Raw genomic sequence first — 21,988 nt, 5'->3', positions numbered from 1 at the left:
AATAACCATATATATATATATATATAGAGAGAGAGAGAGAGAGAGAGACTAAAGGCAGCAAATATACAGTTGCAATATTTACACAATAAATGCTTTTGAAAAATATGAATGAGCACATGAATGTTTTTAATTTCTTAGTTAGACAGCAAAGCGGACCGTTCAGGCAATGATAGATTGGGCGCTAAATTGGGCGTATCATACGGGTACTGGCTTTGGAAGCCAGGGGGTTAATACCCAGCCTGTAACAGGACCAACATTGACCAGGCGTCCATTTTTTACCGCGCTGAGACGCATCTGGAGTGCGGTATTAGATTGAACTTTACTTAACTTTGTATAATTTAGGCCGAAATAACTTATTCAAAAATGACTAACCCCTGGAAACGAAAGTGCACAACTTACCTCAAGTGCATTATTCGGACCAGGTCTACAGCTGATCGTGGCAAACCTGAAGTGTGATCCTGAAATGATATAAATACGTTGCATGTTATTATCGTCCAGGGGCGGATCCAGAGATATTTTCTGACAGTCTTCCAAATTATCTTTGTTACCATCCTCCATTTTTGACCGTCTTCCGACAGAAAACATTAGATGGCTGACAATGTAAACTTGAAAATCTGCCAGGTATTTACAATAACATGACTGATTGTTCGAGTTGACATTTATGTAGCAAAACAAAAAAAAAACTGAAAATTTAATTGAACACTATTGCCACAGAATTGCAATTGATGAACCTGATTTTTTACTTTTAGATTTCTAATTTATTAAATCTTGTAATAGACACAAAGCATCACAAATTGGAATTTCATTCTGGACGGTGAAAAAATTAACACAGACTAGACAAACAGACTGACTGGTTGATTGGCAAAGAACAGAGATAAAATTCAAGATTCAATGTAAACGTATGTAGTGCAGATAATCTCCTAAAATAGTAAAAGTCATTAATGGAAGCATAATATGAAACAAAAATTGATTACATAATTGGGCAGTGGTTTTTAGGGGGTTTCAAAGAGTGAATTTTTAATAATAATAATTTATTTAGCTAATATACATGTCAAACATACATCATAAATTAGATTCTACCCGAGCTCTTAAAAGTGATATAAATGTTAAATAATAACGACAACAATAACAATAATAATAACAATTATAATAACTGCGATATTACAAGAAAACATCTCGTATGAAAATGATAATTAAAATGAAAATTAAGATTTAAAACGAGACAGTTAAAGGCAAAAAAATTAAACCTCTTACTGCCTTTACAATTTAAATTTATTTGCGGATGTCATGCCGAAACCTTGTCCAATGTACACTACAACCGAAGAATGGGACGGTGCAACTATGAGCTGTTGAATTAAATGCTAACTAACTTGGTTTGTAGGTGGTTTTATGTACGTTTATATGTTATCAAAATTCTTTGATCGGGCATATTTAGAGTTTTTATTTATTATTATTATTTTATTTTATTATTTTTTCTGTATTTATTCAGTAGGTTCTGTGGGGAATACTGGTAAATGGAAATTTTATGAAATTCGTTTAAAAATGTTAAGTACGTTTTTAATCTTTTTTTCACTATGGTAGGCTTGTGTGGCATTCATAATTTGTTCTATGTGGTCTTTAAGACCCCATTTCCAGAGATTAGATCGATCTACTTTAGATCGACCTAACTCCCTGGGGGTTCACGCTAAATAGCTGTCAGCCGAGCGGACACGAAAGTTAATTACCCCCTTACAGCTTGTAGTAGGCGGGACGGACATTTAAGCCGGATTATCTGACAATAATCTAGTGAGACTCCCCGCGGGGATAGATCGATCTAAAAGCTCTGGGAATACAACCTATGTGGTTTCGCTGTCCAATCAAGGTGACGACCGAGCACACATGCGCTGCACACATGCGGTATTGACAGGGGAAAAAACAATTTGAAACATGAAGATTTTAGAAATCAAAGAACATGCGTAAATAAAATAACAATGTACAACACTACTTTCATGTGATTTCAAATATTCACTACGCGTAACTTAAGCTTATATGGAGATTTGCCTAGTGCACTGCAGACTTGTAAACGTATTAATACTCATGTGAGGCAAAAGAAGCTGGGCTCTTGATGCATGCGCAGCAGTTTAATGATGCAATATAAGTATTGTTACTGATGCATCTCTGAAGATCTACGTTACAGATGACATATTTAATCCAAATTTCGGCCTCTAGGCCTTCTTCGGTGATTGTGCGGTCGAAAGCTAGGATTATATTCATATGTCATATGTAAAGTAGATCTTCAGTGATGCATCAGTAAATATAATAATATTATCTTAAACATCTATACGGTGAATTGACATGAATCTTCAAGTTTACTGATGCGTCACCCAAGGACTCTTTGCAACCCCATAAATACAAAAAAGTGTAATAATTAATGTCGACCCATACATATAACATATATTATTTAACGCAACTGATCTTAATGAGTATTAAATATCAATTTTTAATATGTGAAGCTATGATATTTATAATTGGCAATAACGATATTCATACTATGTGAAAAAAGATTCCCAAATTAATTTATTATAGAAGAGTACAAATTAATTCATTTTTGTTAGGGGCATGTTAATTTGCAATGGTGGAGACATACATGTATAGATAGCATTTGGTTAAGGTAGATGTTCTATAGATGTTTATAAGATATGAATATACAGTACCTGTCACAGGTCTGTCCAACACGCACAGAAGCAGTGCGATGATACCAGTATAGGTTTGCAGTGACCACATCGTTGATGAAATGGAATCTGTAACACAAGATAATTTAAAAGCAACGTGGCAATAATTAATATATTAACACCTACATTTAAAGATATGTGCCAAGAAATTTGTGTAGAAAAATGTTTCAGGAAGTTATTTTTACAATCTGGCAAAAGTCAGTCTTTTCAAGCCGTCTTTATAGATAAGTATTGCACATAAGTTGTGTAGGAGTATATCTTTTGATGAATTACTTATAATATCCTATAATTACTTTTATTACCTATAATTTGAGAAACATTTGTTCGGATATGTTGACTTAATGGGTTAACACCACATTATATGTACCTTTTTTAAATTAAATAAAATAAGTGATCTGCATTATACACCATTAGTCAAAAACGTTGCCCCACATCAAGTACCTAGTGTTTTTATAATTTATAACATAAAATATAAACAAGGAGATATAACTCCTTGGTACTTAGATAATGATTAAACTAATGGACTCCCTCATTTGATTTGGTATTCTAACTGTAAAGGTGTTTTCTTCGTGATATGAAGGCTGGAATAATATAGCAACTTAACAAGGCGTACTCGATCGATGTCAAGAAAAATGCAAAAATGTAACATATGTTTTCTCTGTACACATGAGGTATGCGCATACCCTGCGGGCTTGTCGGAAAAAGATTCTACGCCTATACGAATGTTAACGTATCTGGGAAAAACTAATGGCAGCTATGCCGAATCTTGATGGCTTCTGCTGAAAAATCATTGGACTTCATTATTGTTTGTTGAGATTGGGATTGAATCTTGATATTTCGAAGTGAAATATTTTATGTGTTTATTACAAAAATGTAAGAAATTAGGGTATAAGTTTGTGAATTAAGTAATATATCCAGCTATTCTTAAACATTGTTCTCTCACGTTAATGTGAAAATGTGTGAGCTAACTGTCTGAAGTATACACAGTTCATACTTCTGGGCATCCATATTAGCAATGACCTAAAATGGGGTACTCATGTGGATCATATATATATAAAAAGGCATTTGCAAGACTCTGTTTCCTCCGTCAACTGAAGCGAGCTAAGCTCAGCCCTGCTGACTTAATTCAAGTTTACCAAAGTATTGTGCGCTCATTTCTAGAATAGGCCTGCCCTCTGTGGCATCCAGGACTAACAACAGAGCAATGCAAACTCTTTGGGACTGTCCAAAGTCGTGCTTTGAAGATTATTTTCCCTGACCTACACTATGATGAAGCCCTGAACCTGGCAAATATATACTTTAGATAAACGAAGGGAAGATCTGTGCAAAACTTTCTTTTACAAAATAAATAAACCCTCTGACAAACTGAATCACATTTTAATTGAGCAATCCAATCGTCTTTTAAGATCAAACAATAGATACAAAGTACCAAAATTTAAGACCGATAGATTCCGGTGCTCTTTTATTCCATATGCACTTTAAAATTATCATTAGTATAATGTTGTCTTTTATTATAAGTACAGTAATTTTAAAGGTCAAGTAGAAGTCTTTTAACTCAGTTTCATTCAAGCAAATAACATTTTATTATCATTATAATGTTCTTAACATTCTATGCACAACCAATATAGACCAATGTAGAATCCTGATCGCGTGGCAACATCGTGCTAATTATTTCGCGTTCCAGCAACCCACATAAAATGATAGTTATACAGATGTGGGGCCCCAAAGGCAAATTTCATAAATCTATAACAGGCATAACCATTGCACACAATTTGATAGTATAAACTGGTGAAAGCCAGTCTTTCAAAGTCATCTTTATTCATAAGTACTGCGCATAGGTTGTGTAGGAGTATATCTTTTCGGTAAATTAGTTTTATCCATAATGTCAGAAACACAATTGTTCGGGAGATGGGGACAAAATGGCTAACAGCACATGTGTAACTGTTTTAATTAAATAAAGTACGCTATCTGTATCAAACACCATTAATAAAAAAAGTTGCCCCGCCTCCGGTACCTAGTGCTTTTATTTACAAATGTTCACCCCACAGTTTATACCAGTGCTTTTTTATTCCAGATACCATATCTTACATGACAAATGATAAAGAACATATAAATCAGCAGTAATATATCCATATTTTATGCCTTTTATTCATATTTGTAACATGTATCGCCTCAAATACATTCTTGTAGGGTAATTTCCTAAGAAATAAAGAAATATCCATTAAATTGAAAAGACACCACCAAATGTCACCAAATTAACACACATCATAGATCGATCAAGACTATAGGTTATAACTGAAAGCTCTGGGAATGAGATTCTACCATTTTCAGTCGAGAACAGTGAATACACTTAATTCAGCACTCTAAAACGCAGGGCGTATTGTCGGGGGAGTTCTGTATACTCTTCTGCTTTCGAAGTACACGGATTCCGGTGTTGTGCTAAAAAGTAAATTTCCCTGGATATATCAGAAAAGGACAACTAAACATTTGTTTTCAAGATCTTAAACTTACAAGAGATTTTTACCACCTCCATTAAGAAGGTGGCTCAAAATTTTAAGAAAGACCTCCAACCCCGGTTTATAAATCATAATTTTGCCAATAGAATTGGACTTGAAACGTACATGCCATACTTTAATAATGAAGCGAAAGGTGTAAGAAGTCCCAGGTATATCAGATTTCGTAACACGGTTGTAACGCTTCAATGATAACATAAAATACAAGGGGATATAACTCCTTGGTTTTTAGAAAATAATTAAATCAATGGGCTCCCTCATTTTATTTGATATTATAACGGTTTTTTGTTCATAACACGAAGGCTGGGATGAAATAGCAACTAAACAAGACGCACGCGATCGATGTCAAGAAAAATGCAAAAATGTAACATATGTTTTCTCTGTACACATGAAGTATGCGCATATCCTGCGGGTTTGTTGGAAAAGGAGTATACGCCTATACGAACCTATCTATAATTGGAATTCATTATTGTTGAGATTGTGATGGAATCTTGATATTTCTAGGTGAAATCTTTTATGTGGAGAGTTTATTACAAAAATGTAATAAATTAGGGTATAAGTTTGTAAATTAAGCAATTTATTGTATTAGATCCCCAAACATTTTATGAAACATATTATATAATAATAATAATGTTTAGCTACAGGTCTATCGGTGTCTATACTGAACGTCTTTAAAGGTTCACACACTGAAAATAGAGTTGCTTATTTAATAGATGGTGGTGATACATTACTCGTATTCGGAATGCAACTCCTTCCAGCTCTTGGCCTAACAGCAAAAACTAGCCAAGAAAAAAAAATGTATTCCAGCTCTTAGATTTCATAACATACAGGACCCATTATTTTAAAATTCGATCCGCCTTACAGTTAAGAGATAAACTTTACAAACTGCTTCTCAAAAATCTAAAATAAATCATCTTGGCGTAAATTTAATGTTGAATAATTTAAAAAATGTTGTCAAAAGAGTTACATGTAAATATATATATAAGGGGTGTATTACAAAAGCTTAGGGAAGGGTAGAGGCCGGTTGTATCCCCCTTCCAATGGATCTGCTATAAATTATTTGAAACTCAAACAATGCATTATGCACAATGAATGCATGTGGTAGCAATATATTTTCTGCAATCAATTCTTTTACACTGCATTAACGCATAAAATGTTTTTATTTTTAAATGTGTATAATTAAATTAACCTCTACAAAGAACAATGTTAATCTACGTTAATAATCACATACATTGTTTATCAATATATCTAATCCCAAAATGCTGTTGGTTTAAAGATGAAATACAGCTACTGAACAACAAACAAACATTAAAACAGTAGAAATCAATATAAATAAAACACTGATTGAATCCCATACTTATTTAAAACACAAATACCAAATGAAATGAGATTTAATTAATCTACTAATTGAGTCATTTTGTTGAAAGTAAGATACATACACCCCTGTATGTACACTTTAGGATAACATAGTATTGCGTGGCATATATGACTAGTTTCGACACAACAGTATGAAAACACATTATACGTGTATTTATTTACTGGCATTTAAACTTTACATTAAACTATTTATTTTACTCTCTTAAAAGTGTGGCTGTCTATTTTTTATTGACTTCATTTTACTCCTCTAAAATCTACTGAACATTTTATATGGATTTTAGATTATAAATCATCTAACCATGAACTGTTACGTATCCTGTCGATGTTTTGTTAGTTTCACTGAAAATATTAACTGTTTAGATCACATATTGCCCTACGATTAGGGGGAGGAAACTAACTTTACAATTTGAGTAAACTTGACTAATGTTGGAAAATAGTTGTGCAAATTTTAACGAATTTCAGTCTGATAGATCCATGGAGAACTCAGTATGATATCAGAAAACAATGTGCATGTACCTCGTCGGGTAGTAATCTGGAAAGGAGGGCAAAACTATTTCTTTCTTATGTCCAGTGAACTTTGAGCCTTGTTTGACAAAAACTGAAATAACATTACGGTTACCAGACTGATCGGACCGCTCAGGGTAGACTTAACACTAACATTATTAAATTAACCTCTACAAAGAACAATGTTAGTCTAAGTTAATAATCACACATATTGTTTCTCAATATATCTAATCCCAAAATGATGTTGGTTTAGAGATTGAATAGAGCATGATCACAGAAAACAATATTCATGTACCTTGGTGGGTAATGCTCTGAAGAAGAGGGCAACTGAAAAAGAAGTTTGACAAAACTGAAATACCATTATGAAATTGATCATTGTAGACTTGACATTAACATTATCTGAGTTTATTTATTTATTTATTTATTTATTGGAAATTAGGGACAGCATTCTAGAGGACCAATAATATTCAGAGGGTGTACAAACTGGCAAGAGATCAAAAATCATAATACTCTGCCACCCCATTATCAATATGAATGAATCATCAAAAATAAGTGCTGAATAATAATCTTGCCTCTAAATTGATAGCCAGGTAGCTATAATAACCTGTTTTATGTGAAGCCTACAAGTATGTAAACCTGTATGGAGTCTCTGTTTATGTGTTTATTTCATTACAGCTAATGTTTTCGTTCAGCATATATAACTCAAAAAATCTTTAGAGCCAAGATATTGGTAGGTCCAGTTGAATCGATACATTGGTTATCTACCAGAAATTTTCTCCAATGAAGTCGCTTTTTTTTTATTTTTATAGGACAGTTGGAAATATAAGATCTAGAGATTGGGTGTTTTTGCTTTAAGCATAAAAAAGCGGGAAAAAAGTTTGTCTATGGTGTCAAACATTCACCTAAAATTACCAAGCAAGTTTTAAGTGCAATTTCTATCATGAAATAATTTGTGCAAAATCTGATTTTCTTAAATCGGTCAAGCTCCTTAAACAATTTACTCATTTTATCTGGAATAATTTTACTTATTCACCATTATAGTTATAAACCAATACTAATTTACCTAAAATGAAAAAAAATTGACATTTTTGGATAAAGCCTATGCTATATGGCCCCTCTACCAGTGTCTTTTCAGCCCTCCACAGCTGTTACAGATTTGGAAGAAAAAACTTTCATCCCATTTTGTAACAAGTAGAAAATATTTGTAGTAGAGAGAACTACTTCACTGTGCTAAACCATTAAACGAAAAACTTATTATCATAATAACAATATATCGTACTAACTGATAATAATTGATTGCCTTTTTTCAAGCCTTTAACTAATTACATGTAGCTTAGCTAATTCTCCTCCATTCCAAGACTACATTTTGTACCTAAAAATCGATTTTACAGTTACCCTTTAAATATTTCGTCCAACCAAATTTAGAAAGAACAATGAAACCTTGATGTACATGTACCAATTTTATAAAATCTTGCACACTTACCAAAAATAATTCTTTTCTCCAAACCTTTGCCTCTACTTGGATATCTTGGATAACTGTGCCTTCTTAGATTTTCTGCTCTTCTTAAACAGTGTTCTCTCACGGCAACGTGAAAATGGGCGAGCTGGCTGAAGTAAACTGGGTATATAGACCAAAGTAGAATCCTGATCGCGTGGCAACATCGTGCAAATACTTCGCGTTCCAGCAACCCACATAAAATGATAGTTATACAGATGTGGGGCCCCAAAGGCAAATTTCATAAATCCATAACAGGCATAACCACTGCACACAATTTAATACTACAAACTGGCAAAAGCCAGTCTTTCAAAGCCATCTTTATTCATAAGTACTGCGCATATGTTGAGTAGAAGTATATCTTTTTGATGAATTACCTTTTACCCATAATATCAGAAACACATTTCTACGGGAGATGTTGACTAATTGGACTAACAGCACATTATATGTAACTTTTTTTTAATTAAATAAAATACGCCATCTGTATCATACCAGTACACCATTAAGTTGACCACCTCCAGTACCTTGCAGTCCTACGTTTATTTACAAATGATCACCTCACAGTTTATAATCAGTTCTTTTTAATTCCAGATACCATATAAATCATGACAAATGGTAAAGATAATATACATCAGAGGTAAAAATGCCCATTATATTGAAAAGACATCACCAAATGTCAACAAATTTACACACATCATATCAGATTGATCAAGGCTATAGGTTATAATTAAAAGCTCTGGAAATGAGCTTTTACTATTTTCAGTCGAGAACAGTGAATACACTTAAATCAGCACTCTGAAACGCGTGTTGTATTGTTGGGGGGAGGCGTGTGTATACTCTTCCGGTGTCATGCTAAAAAGTAAATTTTCCAAGACATAACAGAAAAGCACGACTAAACATCTGTTTTCGACATCTTAAACTTACAAGAGATTTTTACCACCTCCATTAAGAGAGTGGCTCATAATTTTAAGAAAGGCTTCCAAACGCTGATTTATAAATCCTAATTTTGCTAAATGTTTATGTTTATGACTAGATCCGTACATGTAATGCCTTGTCCTAGAAAAGACACCAAGTCCCAGGTATATCAGATTTTTTGTTACACATTTCTAACGCTTAAATTAAAACATAAAATAGACAAGGGAATATAACTCCTTAGTATTTAGATAATGTTTAAACTAATGGGATCCCTCATTTGATTTTATATTCTAACTGCAAAGGTGTTTTCTTCGTGATATGAAGGCTGGAATAATATAGCAACTTAACAAGACGTGCGCGATCAATTTCAAGAAAAATGCAAAAATGTAACATATGTTTTCATGTACACATGAGGTATGCGCATATTCTGCGGGCTGGTTGAAAAAGAGTCTTCGCCTATACAAATGTGAACATCCATGTATCTGGGGCAAACTAGTGACAGCTAAGCCGAGTCTAGATGGCTACTGCTGAAAACTCATTGGAATTATCATTGTTTGTTGAAATTGTTATTGAATCCCGATATTCCAGGGTGAAATATTTTATGTGGAGAGTTAATAATAAAATATAAGAAATCACAAGTATGAGTTTATAAACTAAGTGATGTATTGAATTAGTTCCACAAACATTTTTTTTTAATTTAATTATAATCCTTTACTACAGATGGCTTCAATAATTGTAGTGACTGATTACGAAGGCGTTCTTAAATTAAAATCAGAAGTCAATCCAATGTTATTTTTAATATATATATTTAGTACAGGTCTTCTATGTAAAAGCAACCCCTGCAGGACGCTGCTGCCCTGTTTCAAAAATGACACTTTCATGTTGTTGTTGCATAAATTATTAACGATCCAACACAGGAAAAGAAAACTTTAATTGTCAACTGTGGCTGCAAGACAAACTGCAGTTATGTGGTAGTTAGGTGGTGCTCCTTTCACAGCTGCTTATGAAGCCAGTGTGTCAAATATTGAATAATCATTATATGGTCTGTAAAAAGTGATGTTAGTGATTGAGCTGGACATAAATGAACTGGCAATATTGTAGACACAACAATGAGAAGTAAATATCATTTATAGTTAAAAACTTCAAATGGGACTTGAGTTCGTTCTTTTGTATGGTTTTACTTGCATATATGTAGGCACCGAACCGTGGACGTTTAAAAAATCCGTTGTGGACGGTTGTGAAAGACTGAAATTACTTAACCAGACATCCTGGCAGTTAGCTGGGTTATCAGACTTAAAAAATGATTTGGCCTGTGGGCTATAGAGAAGAGGAAACCAGACACACTCCATGTGATGTCTCAGATGTGTTGTGGCTGTGTAATTCACACGTATGTGATGAAATTAGACATTTTTAAGCTATAAAATTGTTCAGCACAGTACGTTACAGTCGTCTTAAAATAATGTTTGGGATGAACTTAAAGAAGATTGGGGTTTTTTTCATACCATTTTGAATAGCTTGTTATCCAAATTAAATTGAACTGGATTTAGTTCATGTGTATCAAGACAACTTTTTGCTACAGAATGTATTTGTAGGCCTTATTTTTTAAATGAAAGACATATTTTTGAGTATAAGAATAGTTTTTATTGAAAATATTTTTTGTTTGAGACAAGAAAATCAACACTCAGTCAGAATATGGGTTTATAAAAACCCGCAAATTTAATTTTTTACCACGTACAGCTTCGTATTGTGAAGGAATGGTGTAGTAAAGCAGTGGTGGGTTTAGAGGGGGGTCATGGGGTACCTTGGATTTCTGGTTCCCTCTTGAACTTTGAATTTTGACTAGTTGAATCATCGTTCATAACCGCACCAAATACCAACATTTTCGGGACCCTTCATCGGCCCCAACCGCACGCAAAGGGGGGGATCGGCTTCGCATTCGCGGACCCCCCTCCCCTTCAAATAATCCTGGATCCGCCCCTGGTTAATTTTTGTGTGCAAATGGGCTCCAATACGAGTTGATCAACTCTGCTCATGTAATCCGCACAACTAGCACATTGTGTTGGTTTTCTTACAAACTGAAAATGGACATGTTTATTTCACAGAATGGTGGAAATACTTTACTTCAATTTCAAATGCAACCCTTACCAAGTCTTGTCTTACAGCAAAAACTATCTAGTACTTGGTATCAGACCCAAGTTAATCCAGCTCTTATAACACATTCAGAACAGTAGACTAACTGATCCACGGATCAAATATGGTTGTTTGAGGTCCTTTGAAAGATGGCAAACAAATAATATCTTCAATAAAAAGCTTGCTGCTTAACACCCGATGAGACACTGAGCAGATACCCAACAACCATTCGAGTGGATCAGTCATATTTGATCCGCGAATCTGTTAGTCCGCTGTTCTGAACATACTCTTAGCTTTCATATCAAAAATTTTCTTACAGAAACCACCCTTTAACATCTCGATCGGCCTTGAGGGACAAACTGCCTTTCAAAAATCTAAAATTAATCTTGGTGTTACTATATGCTGATAAATGATAATAAATTAAAAGATGCTGTCAAAACAATGTTTCAAGTATTTTGGTTAGTTGGACTGTTTTTATTAGTAATACCCCCGTCACACTAGAGGCGGAATGAGCAAGACTGCCGTCGGGAAGACAATTCTTTGTGCGTTCCTGAATATTCTAAAACTTCCAGGTGCATTCCAAATATTTTTACCCATTCTTGTGGCGGGCCCGAATGTTTTGTTCATGTTAAACACTTTCGAAGTGCATTCCAAGTGGAAAATTATCAACTGGCATTTGAATATATTCTAACTGCACTATGACTGCATTCTAAATATTCTCACGGCATTCCGACAGCATTCGAAACAATAACCCCATTATTATTACTATTATTATTATTGCATGTGTTTTGTTTATTTATTTATTTATTTATTTATTTATTTATTTATTTATTGTAATTGTGTACAAATGCCCAGGACTGTTGAGCACCCTGTTCCACACTCACGCTTGTTATATATATATATATATATATATATATATATATATATATATATATATATATATATATATATATATATATATATATATATATATATATATATATATATCCAAAATGGGTCTCACATGCAAGAGCATCTGCAACAAAAATATAAAAAGAATGAGAAGAATTTTAAAAAATGCAGGCACTTATTTATATGATTTTCTTACTAATATTAGGCAACAAGAAAATGTAGCACCATTTGAATAATCAGACTCTTCATGCATCTGGCCCATCTTGTGTTCATTATAGGTTTAATTTACTATTCTGTTTGCAATGTTAAACATGACTTTATTTCAGACCCAGTTTATAATGTAACTAAGTTAACTTAAGTGATTTTTTAAACAGTGTACCTACTTTTATAATCCTTGTTAGGGGAAAAGTTTTACAGTCAGTACTTCTAGTTGTGTTAGGTGTGACTGCTAATTGTGCTACGCAGAACTGCTGATTGTGTTAAGTATGACAGCCGATTGTGTTACATGATACAGTACAGACCAGTGAGCCTCAATCAGGACTAGACATTCTCACACTACTTCACCGTCATTTTCATCTTCGATCACAACTGAGTATATATTCGGTCCGTGGGATAACAAGGAATGTGTGTATATATATATATATATATATATATATATATATATATATATATATATATATATATATATATATATATATATATATATATATATATAAATAACGAATGAATAGATAGGCCTACTAAAATGGAAATAAACGTTTAAAAATGTCTCATGTGTTATTCGTAATTATGATATTTATTTTCATTCAGTTTGTCAGTATCAAAATAATAAAAGGTAACGACACAGGTAAATTTAATACACACATATTATTACATATTATATGTAACTTTCATTTAAGTGAGAGAAAAAGTTAGAGCGGACATATATTCCTAGTATAAATCAGTAAAACAGGCCCCACCCGGACTTGCATTCCTTGTTATCCCACGGACGTTAAATCCTAGTAATATATGTCCCAGGACATCCATTCCTAGAAATGCTAGAACTAGGACTAGCATTCCCAGGAGTCCGGTCGGACTCGCATGATAAGGACTACCTTTCCTTTCACACCGGCAGCAGTAAGTGTTTGTAATAAGATATGTTGTTGAGGTGGACAGGGACGTCATATAAATACTATTATCTGGGACGATAGATAAATGATATAATCTGGGACGCCAGGTTGAGTTATTATTATTTTTATTATTAGTTATAAGCACTGTTATTATAACTATTATCATATCATTAGCATATGGTTATATACATGTATTATTGTTTTAATAATCTATTGCATGAATAATACCATTTTTGTATGGCATTAAACTGACGATATAAACATTAAGGAAAATTCTCACGTTTTGCGCCTTATTATTTCTCGGTTTATTTTCATAAAATCGTTGATTGAATTTAATATCAAACAATTGTTTATCATATTGTCATCAAAAAGGAGCACTACAGTGTGGATAAATCTGAAGATGAGCAGGTACTGGGTACTTCATTATCGACAAATCGTGAATACTATTCATTTGACAGTGAGTGCATGTAGCTAACCCTATTGCCTCAAGTAGTGAGTTCCAACTATATCTAAAATGACAACCGAAAGAGGGAAACTATAGATGAAAATGTGTCATGTGTCATATATATGTGTCATAATAAGAGAGTAACAGATTCAAATATCCGCGCGGGGGAAAACAAAAAAAAAGCATCTATACACTTGGGTCACACATTAAAAAGTTTAAATGCATATGAACGAACAACCGTAAAAAAAGTTATCTATCTACCCTGTAGGCTCTTTTGTTAGCAGAAAGTTTGTCACGATAATTACCCGACGGAGCAGGGCATCGTACTATTGTTAACAGAAACCAAACAGCCCGCAGCGACCCGCAGGGTAAGTAAAGGGAATTTCCGGCGGCACTGTATCTTCCTTTGAGTTATATTTTAAGCCTCCCAAACAGACAGTTACCAAAAAAAATGAAAACACACAACCAAACTACACTGTATAGCATTTGCGACAGTTTTATTTGTATAAAGTAAGATACCCGATTACAAAAACATTGACCCACCCACATCTCAAAAGAGCAAGATAAGGGAAGTGAGTACATGCGAATGATTAATTCTCGATGATTCACACTACAAGCTAAATCATGCCTAATATGAACTTGAAAATAAAAATGATATGTCATGAACCCCCACGTAAAGCCATCAGGCCTATTTATCATATAATCAAAATAACCAAATTACATTATTATTTGAATTAAAACATCACACCACCGTCGTAATTAAAAGTTAACAATCCAATTTGCAGTAGTTCACTAAAAAGAACACCTAGATATAATAACAATGCACCCCACTGCAATATAACAATATAAAAAAACTGGAATGTGTACACAATAATACAACCAAGATATGTGTCAGTTTTGAGCAAAGTTGAGAGGAAAACTGAGATAAAGTATATTATATTACAGTACTATTCAAGCAAGCCGCGACAGTTTTTTCCCATTGTTTAATGATTTTTTATTATTTTTAATCACACCACTAACATATATACTGTGAATAAACTGTAATATATATTCTGCGTAAAACACATTCAAAGGATCGATGCTTGTCAGAGTCCGTTTTTCATTCAGCATTATCCAAGTCTTGGTGTTCTTCGTCCCTCTTTTCCTGTACGAATAAAGAAAAAAAAATGCGTTTTTTGTAACAATAGTCAAATTATCAAAAATTTAACAATCATGAAAAAAGTGTCCAAAAAGAATATATTATTAAGGCTACCTGGAGACAAAGAAAACTCTACTTAAAAATGTAAATCATGACGTACATTAAGATTCACGAAAGAGTATCCACATGTCACGATTGTTCATCAAATTATCGGGTGTTTGCTGCTAACAGTTGACCTCTTTTACCTTTAACACTTAGTACAAGCCATCGCAACACGTGTAGTTTATCATGACCACGCAAGGGCAGCCGTAGGGAGCAGGGATGGTCACGTGACAGACTGGAGACAAATAGTCGACGCATTCTTCTGTCACAGCAGCCTGCACTGCAGCAACATAGGTCTCATCTGGAATATTATCCAACATAAAATTAATAAAATATATTGCTGATTACTTTTCTGGATTTTTTTTTTTACTTTTCAAATATCAGATAAAAACTAGGAGTCCAGATAATGTACGGTTTGTCAAGTACAAAGAATTAAGTTTTCACTATGTATTTCGTGGATTTGCCCAATCAACATACTCCTAGTATAAGCCCTATAGAATCCCTACATACTGTAGAAACATGGAATATTACACACAAATGTTCCTAACAGGCTGCTTTTTAACTCGTCTTGCGATACAACAATATTATTCCTTCCTGTAAAGTTGAAGACACAATACCAACCAGTTTTAGCTACACATTGTATATAGTAAAATATAAGCTTAAAAAAGAAACAGGGTAACTTTTCAAAATGGTTCAATCAAGCTGATTTTCAAACCCATCCTGTATTTCAGTAACGTTCTTCAGTCCTGTTAGTTTGACGAGAATAATTCAACCGGCTTTCCACCAAAAGTTTTATCTAGACTATGATATATGCTGACAAAAAAAAACAGCATAACTTTTGCAACAATTATCCAATCAATGGGTACAATTGTTACAATGTACATAATATCGGCAGGGTGACACTTTTTTACCAGCAGGGTACAAAAAAATCCCGAAAAGAGAATAATTTTTGTCAAAAATTGCACAAATATAATAAAAAATAATCCACTTATCAAGGTATCTCTGAAAGCACGAAGGCGACGACAGACGGAGGTAATTGCTCTACCAGTATGTACACACCTGTGTCTGTACATAAAAAATGACAAGGATAAAACGAATAACATATTCTCATCTTACCGTAGTTTTCGATACTTTCGATCAGTACAATCCCACACCTAAAGGTGATGTACTTGTCAAATGTGTTAGCACCCCTAAAATTCACCCGAATATCGTGAAGCCTATTTCCTAAAAAAATAATAAAATAAAACCACATTGTAAATACAAATCAGTACATAAGAGAAGGCACCTTATATTTTTGTGTTATATACAGTATATTCTTATGGTTATAGAATGAAAATTCTCATTGGGTTGGATTTACAACATTACTAACTCTTGTGCAAACTTGTGCAGTATATTGTTTGAAGTACACAATGCACTTTAAAACATAACAGGTGGCTTGGAACATTCCACAAAAAAAAAAGTGAACATTGGAAAAACATCAGTGTCATACACATTTTGTGTTACATTTACATCTTATCAACATCTTCCTGTTTTTTTTTTTTTTTTTTTTTTTTTTTTTTTTTTTTTTTTTTTTTTTTTGTACTATGGAATCCACCAATATGGAAATAAATCAACAGTAATTTTATAATGAAACACTTGTGTGAAAGTACTCAAATGTGTGCTTCAAAGATACGTAGAATGACTCAGAATATTTACCACTGTCGTGTTGAAATGAAGGCGAACTGTCCGATTCGCTCATCATTAGACAACAAGGCTGTTGGGTGCAGTTTTCATATTCCACCGGAAGCTCGCCACAGTCCTCCCCAGGACAATCTGGGTCGGGGTATATACACTCCTTGGTCCGCCACCGAATCACCGTTCCTGGCAGTCCACAGGTAGCAGAACAAGGAGACCATGGCAACCAATCACTAAGATAACCGTCCACTGAAACAAAAGCATGAAAATGCTATTATTGCCATCAAAGAAGAAGGTTATGTTTCCATCGGCGACGATAAATCTGATATGAGGACAAGGTATCTGAAAAAAGACTTGAGGCATTTAGATATTTTAAGGACAGACAGTTGCATGTACTCATGAAGAATATAAGTGAAAATAATTTCAATCAAATCTAATTTTAAAACGACTTCTTATTGTCTTGTTGTAAAGTAAATGACTTATACTTTCACTAATTGCAGATGATAATTAAAAAGGAACCAAACGAGTAAAAGGATAGGGAGTTATGGAAAGTAAGTTAAATATCTTAAAAGTCACACATAGTTCGATTTTATTGGTTAATTTCTCAATAGATTTGTAAGTTTCGGCCACGTGTAAAACACATGCAAACTAAGGATAGATATGGTCCAAGCATGAGTAATTCAATTAATATTTTAAATATTTTGAATTGAAAATAAGGGTCTTAGAAATTGCTTAATGAGGAAATGTAGAATGGTGGTTTGCAACATGAGAATGGAAAATCCCTTGTAATCACGCAAAGACAATGGAAAGAAAACATGTCGCGTGGTCAGTACAGAGAAGTAGAGTATAAATACTTGTTATTGCAAGAAAAGACGACGGACTGAAGCTTTCAAACGTTTATTCACCGACTCTGTTTTACATACAATTTCACAAGTATTCAGTAACTCATAACATAATTGGTATGCGCTCTTGCAGTGTTATCTGATCTTGGTCTAGGCAATGAAGCATTCTGCATTGTTAAAGAGAGAGAGAGAGAGAGATTTCCTTACCTGGGCAACAAGGCTCAGTACAAGATCTTGTCTCGGTATTAGAACCTGCACAACCGCTGCCACCGCACTTCGTTGCGGGACACTGGCACGATCTAGATCGTGTCTGTGTACCAGTCCCACAAGTAACGGAGCATTGACCCCAATCTCCATATAAACACCAGCCGCCATCGACTGGAGATAAAAGTATACATTTATAAACAGCAACATCTATGATTTTTTTCATTCAAAATGAAAGACGTGGGACGTCTTTTTTAATTTACTTTGTTTTCATTTAATTATCTTCAAAAATAATTCATCTAAATGGATGTTTAAACTTTGACCTGTCTTTTATAACAAAAATTAACAAGTAACTAACATTTCTAGTTCTCTCCTTGGATATTTAATGTTGCCAAAGACATGCACGATGTGAAAAAATTAATCTAGGATAATAACTTTCATAAAAGTAATCTAATCCTGCTGATTTTTGAAAGGGTCTGTCTTGATTACATTCAAAGCCACCCATGAAGTAAAACAAAGATACAGTTTGGTTCTTATGGGGCAAACGTTGCCAAATATTTATGTGAAAAAATCAGTGACGTTAAGTTTGTTAAAAAATAATCTGATCATGCACATGCTGGTTTTGGAAAGGGACCTGCTACAGAGAGAGAGAGACAGACAGAGACAGAGCGAGAGAAAGGCAGTGAGAAAGACAAAAAGAGGTTGATTTCCTTACCTGGGCAACAAGGCCCAGTACAAGATCTTGTCTCGGTACTAGAACCTGCACAACCGCTGCCACCGCACTTCGTTGCGGGACACTGGCACGATCTAGATCGTGTCTGAGAACCAGTCCCACAAGTAACGGAGCAGTCACCCCAATCTCCATATGAACACCAGCCGCCATCGACTGGAGATGAAATTATACATTTGCGAACAACAATGTTTATGTGTTTATGCAAAGTAAAAGACATGGGTCGTTTTTTAATTATTTTATTTTCATTAAATTCCTCATAGGATAATTTTTCCAAATGAATGTAACTCTTTGACAAGTCTTTCAGAACCACGAGAGACTTCCTTACCTGGGCAACAAGACTTAGTACAAGTTCTAGTCTCGGTACTCGAACCTGCACAATTGGCGCCATTGCAGTCGGGTTCGGGACACTCACACGCCCTAGATCGTGTCTGTGAACCAGTCCCACAAGTAACGGAGCACTGACCCCACTCTCCGTATGGACACCAGCCGCCATCGACTGGAGATAAAATTATACATTTATAAACAGCAACATCTATGATTTTTTCATTCAAAATGAATGACATGGGACGTATTTTTTATTATTTTGCTTTCATCCAATTATCTTTAAAAATAATTGGTCCAAATGGATGTTAATACACTGACCTGTCTTATGGAACAAAAATTATCAATTAACTCACATTTCTCGTTCTCTCCTTGGATATTTAATGCTAATTTAACAAAGGGACCTGCTACTGAGAGAGAGAGAGAGAGAGAGAGAGAGAGAGAGAGAGAAAGAAAGAAAGAGAGAGATTTCCTTACCTGGGCAACAAGGCCCAGTACAAGATCGTGTCTGTGAACCAGTCCCACAAGTAACAGAGCAATCACCCCATTCTCCATATGAATATGGACACACCCAGCCATCGACTGGAGATGAAATGTTACATTCATGAACAGCAACATTAATGATCCTTTATGCAAAATAAAAGATTTTATATTACCACAGAATTGCAATTGATGAATCTGATTATAAGTTTTATATTTCTATTTTTAATAACTCTTGATATACAACAAATAATCACAAATTAAATTTTCACTTTGGACGGTGAAAAAAATTACCACAGGTAGACAAACAGACTGATGGATTGATAGACAAACATCACAGATATAAGTCATTTCAGTGTAAACGTATCTTGTACAGATAATCTCGTAAAAAAGTCATTAGTTGAAGCTTAACATGGGACAGTTAAGACCAAACAGAAATTGATTACATCATCTTACAGTGATATTATTTGTAATTTCAATAAAAATGTATTCAGCTAATATATGTTCATGTAAAACATACATCATAAATCAGATTTTACCCGAGCTTTTGAAACGTATAAAAAAGTGAAATAATAATGATAACAATAAAAATAATGATAATTGAGATGTTATAAGAAAACATCTCGTATTAAAATGATAATAAGAATTGAAATAAGATTTAATCAGTTAAACAAATTAACCTCTTACTGCCTTTACAATTTAAATTTCTTTGCTGATGCCATGCCGAAACTTTGTCCATTGTAACCGTAAGATGTTGAATCCTAAACGAGCTTGGTTTGTACATGATTTTATGTACGAGTATATTTATTTTACTAATATTCTTTGATCACGCGTATTTTGAGGGGTTTTTTTTCCTTTGCTGGCCTTATATCCAATAGGTTTTGTGCAGTATACTGGTATATGGCAATCTTATGTACGTTTTTAACTATTTTTCCCACTATAGTAGACTTGTGCGACATTCAGAAGATGTTTTATGGGGTATTTGAGTTCATCGCCCATGCATGCGCTACTCTCATGCGGTACTGACAGGAAAAAACCATTTCAATCATGAATATTTCAGAAATTAAAAAAAAAACATGCGTAAATAAAATAACTGTGTAAAACACTTTTTCCATGTGCTTGAAAATATTCACCACGCGTAGCTAAAGATTATGTAGAGGTGTACCTAGTGCACTTGTTAACGTATAAATATTCGTGAGAGGCAAAGGAAGAGCCCAAAATACATACCTGTGACCGACCTGTCCAACGCCCATAGAAGAACTGCCATGATACCAGTATAGAATTGCAGTGACCACATCGTTGATGAAATCGAATCTGTAACACAAGATAATTTAAAAGCAACGTGGCAAAAGTTTATATATTAAGACCCAAGTTTAAAGCATATGTTTATGAAGAAAAATATTTCTGCACATAATAAAAAGTTCTTCTTTTTTATCTCCGTACGCATATCCTGCCCACTACTGTTGGCAAATTATGCTCTGAAACCCATTTTCTGGCTCTAAGTTTCTCATTTTTGCGTCAAAGGTGAAATTTCCCAGCTCTACCGGTAACTCCTTTACAAGAAAGGCTAAAAATAGAAACCCAGAAATCCTGTTTGTGGAACGCAAGTGTATGAACGTTTTTGCTAGTGTATACTTTGATGAATATGGGGAAAGTTAAAAAAATTCTAGCAAGATTTACGCTTTGTTATATGATTAAGGTCTAAAACCCACCGAATACCTTAAAATAACACACTGATTGAATTACACACTAATTCAAAACACAAATACTGAATGAAATAAGATTAAGTCAACTGTATTCTATTGAAAGTAACATACAGGCAATTTCCGATAACCATAGTATTTCGTGGCGTATGACTTTGATACTAGCTTCGAAACAACAGTATAAAACACATAATACATGTATTTTTAAAAAAATTATAATTTTAAAAAAAGAATTTAAAAGTGGCATTAATATTTAAACTTTACAATATACCTCATAATTAACTATCTAAATATTTAACTATTCATTTATTGACTTAATTTTACTCTTGTAAAATCTACTGAACATTTTATGTGGATTTTAGACAATAAATAAAACCATGTTATTATTATCATTATTGCCGTCTTGACCTTGTCAAGCCACTGGACACAGATGATCTCGGAAAAGAGAATTCATATGTTTTTTTTTTTTTTTTTTCACCGACTGGAGCAGCGGTGGAGTCCGGCAGCCCCATGAGCAACTGAGCTGCCCTCTTCAGGACAACACTGCTCACCTCACTGACATGAGGAAGGGTCTAGAAAAGGTGCCCTGAACATGCCTGCTCCACACTACCCTAGTCGGCATAACGCGGCTGATGGGGGCCCTAAATAATCGGTCGACTTACAAAGAAGAAAATAAGGAAACAAATAACAAGGCATATCAT

At 34.0% G+C, this 21,988-nt stretch overlaps 1 protein-coding gene across 2 annotated transcripts in view; it reads right to left on the bottom strand.

The window, feature by feature from the left end:
* Positions 1-21,739, bottom strand: part of LOC147760509 (coadhesin-like) — a 30,604-nt gene extending 8,865 nt beyond the window's left edge. Inside the window, exons 1-10 of one of the 2 annotated variants that reach the window (XM_086994278.1) lie at positions 21,696-21,739; positions 20,812-20,898; positions 19,582-19,686; positions 19,109-19,279; positions 18,766-18,936; positions 18,054-18,224; positions 17,026-17,253; positions 16,447-16,554; positions 15,474-15,631; positions 14,587-15,234 (exon numbers count right to left, since the gene is read on the bottom strand). In XM_086994278.1, coding sequence (XP_086850404.1) covers positions 15,483-15,631; positions 16,447-16,554; positions 17,026-17,253; positions 18,054-18,224; positions 18,766-18,936; positions 19,109-19,279; positions 19,582-19,686; positions 20,812-20,881 — 1,173 coding nt within the window. In that variant the 5' untranslated portion in view covers positions 20,882-20,898; positions 21,696-21,739 and the 3' untranslated portion in view covers positions 14,587-15,234; positions 15,474-15,482. Of the gene's footprint in view, positions 1-14,586; positions 15,235-15,473; positions 15,632-16,446; positions 16,555-17,025; positions 17,254-18,053; positions 18,225-18,765; positions 18,937-19,108; positions 19,280-19,581; positions 19,687-20,811; positions 20,899-21,695 lie in introns of those variants that run through there. The other variant, XM_086994277.1, reaches the window with a different exon arrangement.
* Between the last annotated feature and the right edge of the window lie 249 nt (positions 21,740-21,988).

The sequence above is a fragment of the Lingula anatina genome, chromosome 8 (assembly GCF_051362555.1).
Source record: "Lingula anatina isolate TDL-2025a chromosome 8, LinAna3.0, whole genome shotgun sequence".
Lineage (NCBI taxonomy): Eukaryota > Metazoa > Brachiopoda > Lingulata > Lingulida > Lingulidae > Lingula > Lingula anatina.
This window is presented reverse-complemented; position numbering and strand designations above follow the sequence as displayed.